Raw genomic sequence first — 12,139 nt, forward strand, 5'->3', positions numbered from 1 at the left:
TTCTTTCCAATACAAAGTTTCCCAAACTACATTAGCAAGGGTCAAACAGTTGTATGAAGAGGTATTTTGAGATTTTAAAAATAAAATACTGAACCCACATCTGGGGAATTTGTTTTCTTTTCAAAAACTAACACTTAGGGTTTTCAACTATACATTTCTCCAGCCATTCAACATATACATAGTAGGCTGGGCTTTGCAAGCCCAACAGATGCTCCATTCGCAATTTGCAACCTAATGTCAGATGAAGCAGTGCTAGCAAAAGATCCTCTGAAAAAACCTGACTATATTTATAAAGTTAATACTATTTGTCTGCGTCTTTGCTTCTCCGCCACACTTCCTTGAATTAAAAAAGCTATTTTTAGTAAAACTGACAAGACAGTAGCCATCCCACAAGTTCATTTTCAGCAGTAAATGGTTCACAAACAAGATGTTGACATGTTTTTACTATTACAGGTTCCAAATACCCTGGTCTCACAAAAGTGTTCAAAGAGATTGACAGATATTAAAAAAAGAAATAAAAAATGAAACAGATATAAATAGGCTTTTTCATGAGAATGAATGATGAACAGTATTGACCCTACTTAGCAGCACTCTTGCTTTTGTGAGCTTTTTATTTCATTGTCTTTGACCTGCAATCATAGTCTTTATAGGAAATGGCGAAAGAGTCTGAAAGGTAACTAAGATGGGTGGCTGGAAATAAATGTTTCCTCAAGCATTTATTACCCTTCAGAAATGTCCATCAGCTGAAATGTTAGTCCCATAGAACCACTTAAGCACTGCAGAGGAGAGAGGCAGGTAGTTATTAATTTTTAAGGATGGCTGACAGCTTTCAGTCCATGAGAAAGGCTTAACTTTGCATTTTGAATAATGCAGAGATTTTCATTAGTTAGAATAGGAATCGAAATGATAAATGTTATTTTGTCTGCCAAAATACTATGACTTTACATTGTCTATTTGCAGTTACCTTTCAGAAGAAGCTTTCCAGAAGTATGCTTAGATAAACTGAAAGGCTACCAGTATTGTTTTCTTATTTGATGTTTACATTCTGGAAACAAAATTCAAAGGACACATCTTGATTGGAGGTTGGTAATGCTCTCTCGCTAGCTCAATGGTGGCTCCAAAGGGCAGTTCATTATTACCTGACAGCTAAGTGTTGGCATAAATTGCACTAGTCTATGGGATCAATGCAATCAGTTTCAGACATTTCTTTTTGCTCACATCTACCTTCTGAAGACTCTGGGACAATTTAATTACAACTGCACTTAGAGTCCTACTTCTTTCCATAAAAAAATGTAAGATTACCCTCACTTTGAGAACTATCAGACTAAAAGGTTTGTGATTGCTTTTTACTGTCATCTTGCTTCCAGCCAATTATCATGTCAAGTTCGTCTGGGGCGTATTTACTTCATTTTGAGCACCCAAGACCCTTCTGGCTCTAAGTATTATTTGAATTGATGGTAACACAACTACTTTATCTGGATGTCTCTTGGTAACTTAATGTATGATCCTAGTAACAAACACTAGAATTAAACCATTAATAGAATAGGCTGCTAGCAGCTGCTTCAATGACAGTTTCATGGGCATTAAAATAGCTGATTCAGAGATTTCTATACAGAAATGTAAGGTAGTTAAAGACTCTAAAATCAATGAAACCATAATGTCTGCCAGTAGCATGCTGATTCATATACATGGACATTATTATGCCGTAAAAGGCTGAAAGAAGGTCAAAAATGTTTTACTCAATTTAGATGAATCTTCTATTTTGCATGTCATTTTGCATTTCCAAATTTAGCTTAAAATCACAAGCTTCAAGGAAAAGTCCTTTATGTGTTTATTCTACTAGATAAAAGACTATTGATTAATCTGCCTGCCCTCACACAAGAAGGTAGGATAAATGAAGAATTGGCATCATTTGAGAACCTCTGATCAGTTCAGTGAGGAGAAGAAAGAAGATCCTTTTGGTACCTGCTCAAAAGTACTTTATAAGGTATCCAGCTGGGATTTATCAATCAATGTATTAATATCATGCTTTGTAGAAGCATTTATACAGCCCCAACTCTAATAATTTTGTAAGGTCCCAATTCCAGTTAAAATTGTCCTTGCTCAACTGGTTGTTTTTGGCTGTGCAGACTGTCTTAGCTGTGCACTGGAAGCATTCTGCTGGTTTTCAGTACGTAAACTTTGTAAGATTGCAGAACTACTACTGGAACACCTGAAAATATAACTTTTGAAGTTAACCTCATAGTTGGAAGTGTTGTCGTTACAGCAGCACTTTTGAAATGTCAGAAACTTTCCATATCAATTAGCATTATAAAAGAGAGCCACAAGCAGGCACAAAAGAGATGATGTGGAAAAAAAAAAGAGATGATGTGGTATGTTTGCATATTTTCACTGCCTGGTGAGTTTAATCTCAAGGTCTAGTATTTCTCCAAAGGAATATTTCATGCAAAGATGAGCTCGATAAAGGACAGAAATGGTATGAACCTAACAGAAGCAGAAGATATTAAGAAGAGATGGCAAGAATACACAGAAGAACTGTACAAAAAAGAGCTTCACAACCCAGATAATCACGATGGTGTGATCACTGACCTAGAGCCAGACATCCTGGAATGGGAAGTCAAGTGGGCCTTAGAAAGCATCAGTACGAACAAAGCTAGTGGAGGTGATGGAATTCCAGTTGAACTATTCCAAATCCTGAAAGATGATGCTGTGAAAGTGCTGCACTCAATATGCCAGCAAATTTGGAAAACTCAGCAGTGGCCACAGGACTGGAAAAGGTCAGTTTTCATTCCAATCCCAAAGAAAGGCAATGCCAAAGAATGCTCAAACTACCACACAGTTGCACTCATCTCACACGCTAGTGAAGTAATGCTCAAAATTCTCCAAGCCAGGCTTCAGCAGTATGTGAACCATGGACTTCCTGATGTTCAAGCTGGTTTTAGAAAAGGCAGAGGAACCAGAGATCAAATTGCCAACATCTGCTGGATCATAGAAAAAGCAAGAGAGTTCCAGAAAAACATCTATTTCTGCTTTATTGACTATGCCAAAGCCTTGACTGTGTGGATCACAATAAACTGTGGAAAATTCTGAAAGAGAAGGGAATACCACACCACCTGATCTGCCTCTTGAGAAATTTGTATGCAGGTCAGGAAGCAACAGTTAGAACTGGACATGGAACAACAGACTGGTTCCAAATAGGAAAAGGAGTTCCTCAAGGCTGTGTACTGTCACCCTGTTTATTTAACTTATATGCAGAGTACATCATGAGAAACGCTGGACTGGAAGAAACACAAGCTGGAATCAAGATTGCCAGGAGAAATATCAATAACCTCAGATATGCAGATGACACCACCCTTATGGCAGAAAGTGAAGAGGAACTCAAAAGCCTCTTGATGAAAGTGAAAGTGGAGAGTGAAAAAGTTGGCTTAAAGCTCAACATTCAGAAAACGAAGATCATGGCATCCGGTCCCATCACTTCATGGGAAATAGAAGGGGAAACAGTGGAAACAGTGTCAGACTTTATATTTCTGGGCTCCAAAATCACTGCAGATGGTGACTGCAGCCATGAAATTAAAAGACGCTTACTCCTTGGAAGGAAAGTTATGACCAACCTAGATAGCATATTCAAAAGCAGAGACATTACTTTGCCAACAAAGTTTCGTCTAGTCAAGGCTATGGTTTTTCCTGTGGTCATGTATGGATGTGAGAGTTGGACTGTGAAAAAGGCTGAGTGCTGAAGAATTGACGCTTTTGAACTGTGGTGTTGGAGAAGACTCTTGAGAGTCCCTTGGACTGCAAGGAGATCCAACCCGTCCATTCTGAAGGAGCTCAGCCCTGGGATTTCTTTGGAAGGAATGATGCTAAAGCTGAAACTCCAGTACTTTGGCCACCTCATGTGAAGAGTTGACTCATTGGAAAAGACTCTGATGCTGGGAGGGATTGGGGGCAGGAGGAGAAGGGAACGACAGAGGATGAGATGGCTGGATGGCATCACTGACTCGATGGACGTGAGTCTGAGTGAACTCCGGGAGTTGGTGATGGACAGGGAGGCCTGGCGTGCTGTGATTCATGGGGTCGAAAAGAGTCGGACATGACTGAGTGACTGATCTGATCTGAGTATTTCTTCCATTGACTAAATAAATCCTCTTTGTTAACTGGATTCCAGTTCATACACCATGAGCTGTACCTATTTGGTGGTAAGAATTTACTCTTTTGCAATTATGTTATAGAAAGAAGTTGTAACAGTTAACTAGACACTGACCCTCATTTTTTAAAAAAAGAGTCAACTTTACAACCCAGACAGTAACTGCAGGGATATAACCAAATCCCCAGGATGGTTGGTTATGATTTATTTATCTAATAATAATTTATTTTTAAAAAGCAAATTTAAGGTTTTTGGTATGACATGAGCCTATAATGAAATTGTGCCAAGAAGTGCCTTATAGATTGGCAGGTGTTCCATAAATGCCAGTTTTTGGCCTCTGTTGCTAAGGTTCTTTCCACATAACTTCCAGTAATATGTCTTTTTGTTTTGTTTTTTTTAGTGTTCTGCTAAAATGTGACTACTTATTATCATTCCATTAATTGTTTTTCAGCATGTCTCTCTCTTTATTTACATCTTACATTGAAGGTTGTCATTTTTGTTTCCTTTATGGAGCTTATATACATATGTAGTGCTTGATATATTGTATTATCCTATTGATGTTATTGCTATTAGTCAGATTTCAAAATTCTGCAGCCAGCATACTTATAACTGGTGATAGATAAAGCAACCCTAATTTTCTACTCTGAAAGACATTTAGGTCTCTGATGAAAAGTTACTAAAATGATACAGCAGCAATCCGTGGGCATCTCTGTCTCTCCACATTCTTTTGCATGACTTGGATTGAGGGCTTCCATACTTGGTGCCATCTTATTTGTGTGCAGGATAGTTTGTAAATGTTTGATTGTAACTTTACTCTGTTGATTTTAATCATTTAAAATTCCAAATATAAAAGATTTCATGATCCTGTAATGATTAGTTTTGGAAGCTAATCTCATGCAAAATAAACCCAGAAGCAGATAAAATAATACTTACAGGTATCCTCTTCTTCCATGAAAATACTGATCACATAACAGGCATACACAAAACCAACCAACTGCAAAGAAGAAAAAAAAGTCTTGAAAATCTAGGACAAATGTCCATAATTAAGGAGACTGTATAATCAGTAGATAAAGAATATACAGTAATATCATCTATGAATTTGTAACATTTAGAAAAAAAACTTAAATGCTATTTAAATATTTTAAAATAATAGCTATGATTTTTGAGAAGGAAATGGCACCCTACTCCAGTACTCTTGCCTGGAAAATCCCATGGACGGAGGAGCCTGGTAGGCTGCAGTCCATGGGGTCACTAAGGGTCAGACATGACTGAGCGACTTCACTTTCACTTTCATGCATTGGAGAAGGAAATGGCAACCTACTCCAGTGTTCTTGCCTGGAGAATCCCAGGGACGGGGGAGCCTGGTGGGCTGCCATGTGTGGGATTGCACAGAGTCGGACATGACTGAAGTGACTTAGCAGCAGCAGCAGCTATGATTTTAAAGAAACTTTTTCATTTTTACTTAGGCTTAATGACTTTCTAAAGTAGTACACAGAAATGGGAAAAATTATAGATATATTTTACTTAGATTTTGATTTGGAACAAATTACAGATATTTCCCTTAGATTTTGATTTGGTTTTTCCAGTTCTTATATTTTAAAATCACCACAGGTTATTCAGAACATACATATTTAAGTTTTTACTATTTGTAGAGCAATTTGTAGCACTTTTCATTATTACTACAACTATTTTAATGTTTAATCACCACAAGGGGAATCAAAATATGTTCATTGTAAATTAAATACCAATCATTTATTTAATTATGGAAAATGCTTTGAAAATGTAAATTCTAATTAAGTGTTAAATTGCTTTGTTAATTATAAATGGCCAGCTGCAAACACCAGGTATGCCGATGCTGCTTAGTCACTTCAGTCGTGTGCAACTCTTTCTATGGACTGTAGCCTGCCAGGCTCCTCTGTCCATGGGATACTTCAGGCAAGAATACTGGAGTGGGTTGCTATGCCCTCCAGGGGATCTTCCTGACCTAGGGATCAAACCTGGGTCTCCTGCATTGCAGGCAGATTCTTTACGGCTAAGCCACCTGGGAAAATGCAAACACCAGGTATATTGTTCTTCTTTCTTGACTGCTCCTACTTTGTTTCTGCATCTCCTCCTTTTCCTAATTAGTAACTATTTCAATCTGCTCTTTGGAACTCAGGGAATGTTTCAGAGGCTGAAGCCATTTTCTCACAAAGAAACAGGGACATGAAAAGGCTTTTGTACCCAAGGGGGCGCCACAGGATCCTGCTTGGTTTCAGGGGCTAGGATGTGTGTGTGTGCCCATAGTTGACAGGGTAAGGCCTTCTGAAGACAGCTGGACCCCACCCAAGAGAACAGTATACTTTGAGTTCTTCTGCAGCCAAGTCAGAGGGGGGCTCCTATTCCTTCACAGGCTACGGCTAGTACTTTAGAAATACATGTGACTTTCCGACATGCAGTCCAGGTGAGGCTGTGTGAGTGTGTGCTCAGTTGTTAAGGCATATCCGACTCATTGCAACCCCATGGACTGAAACCTACCAGGCCCCTCTGTCCATGGGATTTCCCAGGCGAGAATCCTGGAGTGGGTTGCCATTTCCTCCTCCAGGGGATCTTTCTGACCCAGGGATCGAACTTGCATCTCCTGTGTCTCCTGCATTGGCAGGCAGATCCTTTACCATTTAGTCACCTGGGAAGCCAGAGTCAAACCACGCATTATTTATTGTTAAAAGCTTGTTTTTCTTCAGTTTTTAGAAAATAAATAAATACATAAATAGAAACAGAAGTAATATTTTCTCCTTACGTTCCCAGGTGTTATCGTGTTCACTCTTTTCAATACACATGTTCTACTTTGGATTCCTTGATGTAGCTCTTTGGATGAATATGCCCTACTGTGGGGAACTGACTTTGACGATGGCCCACTAGCTTGAAGAGCAGTTCAGTGAGTTCAGGTGCCACGAGTCCTAGTGACATAAATAGGCAGCTCACATTTCCTTTGAACACTAAAGAGCTAGACAAAGTGACAGCCAAACAAATCAAGTCTCTTCGTGTGCAGTGTGACCAGGATGACTGATACTCTGGGTCTCTTCTCCTCACTTGGCAAGGAGAAGGTTAGTAGAAGACTGAATGAATCATGTTACAATAAGAACAATCCTGAACTGGTTTTGTTACTTTGCTTACAGACCAATGTTTAGATGCTACACCGTTTGCTTAATCTTGGCAGTTGCATATTGAATAGTTAGCCCATAGTTGCTTGATAGCTTAGGTAATCCAATAATTTTTCCCACACAGTGAACTCAGGTAAATTAAATCTCACAAATCATTATTTTTCCATTTACGTAGGTGCAAGATAAGCAAAATGTTTTGATTGAGTGTTGTAGGACTTTTCTAGTATAAAGTTAAGGCTTTCATGATAGCTCAGTTCTCCAATGAATAATACTTTTCTACTTTCCTAACAGACTATATATCTTTACAAAAAATCTAACACTTCTACTTACACATTTATGTTGATTTGAAGTAAGATAAATTATTGTTTTATCTTCATTGATATCTTTTGAGATGACAATGATGCTGATATTAGCCTATTATTAGCCTCTCTGACAGGGAACGTATTTTTTTTTTTTTTTAGCATTGGCTCATTCCATTTGGCATGCTGGATCCATCTGCATTTACTAGTTGGTTCATTGGCATTTCCTGGAAGGAAGGCCAGAGTATTGACTAGAAGGGCCCATGAGAACACACTTGGTGAGTTCAGTGCTGAAACACTGTTTTCACATATCAATATGCAGAGCTAATCTGACAGGGTTGAAAAAAATCCCATCCTGATAGAGAAATTTTAACTTAAAATGAAGTCTATCCCACCTCCTCTGGTTTGCCCTTCCAGTTGTTACAAGAGACCTGGAAAATAGTAGCTGTTAAAATGCAAGTTAGAAAGTTCTGATTCCATCATTTGAGTAAGTTGAAATTTAGGGAGAGGTTTGGGGTTAGGATGAGACATTGAGCAGTTAGTAGGACTACATAAGAAGATGATCATAGATGTACTTTTAAAAAAAGTTATTTATTGATTGATTTTTGTCTCACTGGGTCTTCGTTGTTTGCACTGGGGCTTTCTCTAATTGTGGCGAGTGGGGATTACTCTTAGTTGTGGTGTGTGGGCTTCTCATTTTGGTGGCTTCTCTTGTTGCAGAGCAGAGGCTCTATGCTCACGGGCTTCAGTGGTTGTAGTATGTAGGCTCAGTAGTTACAGCGTGCGGGCTCTAGTGTGTGTGGGCTTCAGTTGCCATGGTATATTAGCCTACGTGAATCTTCCCAATCAGGGATCGAGCTCATGTCCCTTGCATTGGCAGGAGGATTCTCAGCCACTGTACCACCAGAGAAGTCCATAGATGTACTTTTATAAAGGCAAAAGAAGCAAACTCAGTTGAATAATTTTTCAAATAAAATTTTCAAAAAGTATGTTTTTATTTAAGTCTTGTTTATCTTGTATTTCTTCCCTGCATTTTAGGACCATAGATTATTTTTAAATTATTGGGTTAACTGTGTTTCTGAAAAGATTGTCTATATACTTAAGATTATTGGTCAATATATTTATTACTCTTTTTCCAAATGAGCCTTTTAAGTAGCAGAAAATAAGATGAGGTTCTTAGTTATACTGGCATCACACTATTTTCCCCTAGTTGGTGAAAATTTTTTTGTTAATGAAATGTGAGAACACCCAGTTTTAAAGAAACAGAGCAACGCATAGCATAGCAACAGAAAATTTGCAGATCCAATTGTTTATTAATGGATCTTAATAATATCCTGACATATGAAACAAAAGGAATTTTGGGTAATTGAAATATGCAATACCATTAGCTGGAAACAGAAAGATAAAGACCTGCCATATTGGCAATATTAGATTACTGTCCAGGTCTTCAAACAGAATTTGCCAGTCATAATCTCAATATTATAACAAATGAATTAATTAAAACATATCCTTTTACTTTTGCTTCATTGATTGGCATACTAATAAATTATTTACTCCCTAAATTACTTTTGCTCTCATGATTAACCAAACTGCTATTTCATTAATAATGCTATTCTCATGAGAACATGTCTAGACACCATGTTAATCACTGATTTGTAGACGGCTGACTGTTGTGTAGTTCTTGGTTTCCCAGAATATGAGTTGAAATAGTCCCCATGGCTTTCTGCTTATCTCTAAGAAATGGAATAAAATACATTCTTGCCAATAGCAAAGACACAAAATAAACAACATCAGGATAATAATCCTGATTATTTCTGCTTCAAATAAAGTTTTGAAAGAGTCATTCATTTTAAAGACATCTTTTTTCTCTTCTGTTAAAGACATCCATCTCTATGGTTATAACATTCAAATGATTTTCTCCTTCTGACTGCATAAATTCCATCTTTTTCAATATATTAAATGGATGCAAATGGCCTAAGACTAGATTCCAGCACCTATGTGTGTGTGTGAAGGGATTGATTAGTTTTTGCAAGTAGGATTTGTGTAGAAAATTGATTTGTTTGGGCTGCAAGCCTTTAGGGCTTCCCAGGTAGAGCTAGTGGTAAAGAATCCATCTGCCAGTGCAGGAGACACAAGAGATGTGGGTTTAACCACTGGGTCAAGAAGATCCCTTGGAGAAAGAAATGGCAACTCCCTCCAGTATTCTTGCTGGGAAATCCCATGGACAGAGGAGCCTGGCAGGCTTGTATAAGGATTGACAGGATTAGATTTCACTCATGCAGGACAGCTAACCATGGTCTGTGTGTCCTGCTAATTGTGAGTCTTGGTAAGAATAAGTCAAAGAATGAAAATTTCTACAAGCCTGAGTGTCTTGTGTATGTACTCAGTCTCTTCAGTCGTGTCTGACTCTTTGAAACCCCATGGACTGTAGCCTGCCAGACTCCTCTGTCCATGTGATTCTCCAGGCAAGAATATTGGAGTGGATTGTCATGCCCTCCTCCAGGGGATCTTCCCCACCCAGGGATGGAACCTGAGTCTCCTGAGTCTCCTGCATGACAGACTGATTCTTTACTGCTGAGCCAGTGGGGAAACCCCTGAGTGTCTTAAGGGATCACTTTTCATTGGAGTGGATGGTGAGAAAAACTCATTTAGGGAATGCAGAGAGGAAAACTTGTTCAGTACTTGCCTTAGGAGAGAATTGGGAGATTTGAGGGAAGCCAGAAGGATTCATGAGCAAAAATAAGTCCCCAATACTGTCCCAAATTTCCCACCACTCACACCAACATTTAAGCCCTAAAGCTTAAGAGAATCTGTAAGGAAGGAGGGAAGTTTTTCTATTTAACAAACAGATTCTAAATGGCTCTTTGTTAGTCCAAATTTTTCCTCAAGTCCAAAAGGACTTTATAAAAGTTTTGGCCCAAGTCCCTCCCACGGGATGCAGGCAGAGGCTGGCATGCTTAGCTCTTAGCTTCTGTGTCCCTACAGACGTCATTAAGTTGAACATTTGTGAGTAGAAAGCATCTGCATGTAATTTATTTGGGTTAAGGTGTTAAGTTACTTATAAAAGAAACCATAGCTACCTAATGTCAGAATGTGCAGGATTTGGGATTTTACTCTATGTATAATCTAACAAGTTAGCCCATTACTTTTTCGTGGATGCTGGGCCAGAGATGAAGGACTTGACTACTCAGGGTACAGAAGCCAGAATGAACTTCACATTTCTTTGCTGTACTCCCCACATGGGCCATGATGGCCCCCTGCATACATAGAAGGTCATATTGCAGGAGAGGAATCCTGAGTTCCTTTTAAAAAAATATTTTTATTTTTTAATTTGGCTGCGTCAGATCTTAGTTGGGGCATGTAAGCTCTAATTCCCTGACCAGGGATCAAAACCAGGCCCCTTGCACCGACAGCACTGAGTCCTAGCCACTGGACCACCAGGGAAGTCTCTTAAGTTGCTTTTTAAAAGTAAATCATTCCTCTAAGTTTAAAAAGGGCAAACAATAGAAAAATTTGCAAAAAACATAGATACCTAAGCCATATAGAAGGAAATAAAACTAATAAACTGTGGAATGATATCATACATCAGACATAAAGGAAATCACATGAAGACTACAAGGAAGCTATGTTGTCACCATATTTTACAACACTTCTTAAAATTTTTGTGGGTGTGTGTTAACAAAGATGATCAGATTGACATTCTCACATACTACATTTGGAAGAAGTTGGCAAACACTATATAAACTCTTTCACCCAGTAATTTTACCTCCAAAAACCGATCATACTGGAATATTTAAAAAGTTTCTATAGTGATTTTTTGAGTTACTTTTCTAGTAAGAGGAAGCAAGCCTACTCTTTGTCAAAGGTGGGATGGAGGAGAAGTTACCTCATCTGTAAAGACTGTTAGCTTGAAAACACAGCCCTGAGTAAGGCTCAGGCAAAGAGCAGTAATAAATCTGGAGGTCATCAGTGTGTCTACGGATGGTGTTTAAAGCCACATGACTTGATTAGATCACTAAGGAAGTGAGTGAAGGCAGAGAAGAGGTTCAGGGATGAAGACCTGCAACATTATTACATTTACGGGTTGGCAAGATGCCAAAGAGGCAGCAAAAGGGACTGAAAAGGACTGGCCCAAAGGATGGGGGGATACATGAAAGCCAGGGCAGTTGGCCGTGGCCAAGGCCTCTGACAGGTCAAGGACAAGGAGCACTGTGTTACTGACCAGTGGGTTGGGTAAGGGCCTCACACATGGCTCCGTGGCAAAGACTCCACCTGCCAATGCAGGAGACATGGGAGACACAGGTTTGATCTCTGGGTTGGGAAGATCCTCTGGAGCAGGGCATGGCTACCCATTCCCGTATTCTTGCCTGGAGAATCCCATGGACAGAGGAACCTGGTGGACTACAGTCCACGGGGTTGCAAAGAGTCAGACACAACTGAAGTGACTTAGCACTCATACAAACATTTGAAGTACATGAAAAATAGCTACAGGTGTTCCTGAATACATGCCACTTCCTTCACTGGGGAGAGGAGAAATACGAATAACATGATGG

The 12,139-nt window shown here is 39.0% G+C and overlaps 1 protein-coding gene across 2 annotated transcripts in view; it reads right to left on the reverse strand.

Annotated features, from left to right (window-relative positions):
- Positions 1 to 12,139, reverse strand: part of NKAIN3 (sodium/potassium transporting ATPase interacting 3) — a 550,527-nt gene that overhangs the window by 33,618 nt on the left and 504,770 nt on the right. For both annotated transcript variants that reach the window (XM_086336859.1, XM_086336858.1), the window contains exon 5: positions 5,078 to 5,138. In XM_086336859.1, coding sequence (XP_086192985.1) covers positions 5,078 to 5,138 — 61 coding nt within the window. The remainder of the gene's footprint in view (positions 1 to 5,077; positions 5,139 to 12,139) is intronic.

Source organism: Bos grunniens, chromosome 14 (genome assembly GCF_055505025.1).
Source record: "Bos grunniens cultivar Pamir isolate PY7600 chromosome 14, Bosgru_T2T1.0, whole genome shotgun sequence".
Classification (NCBI taxonomy): Eukaryota; Metazoa; Chordata; class Mammalia; order Artiodactyla; family Bovidae; genus Bos; species Bos grunniens.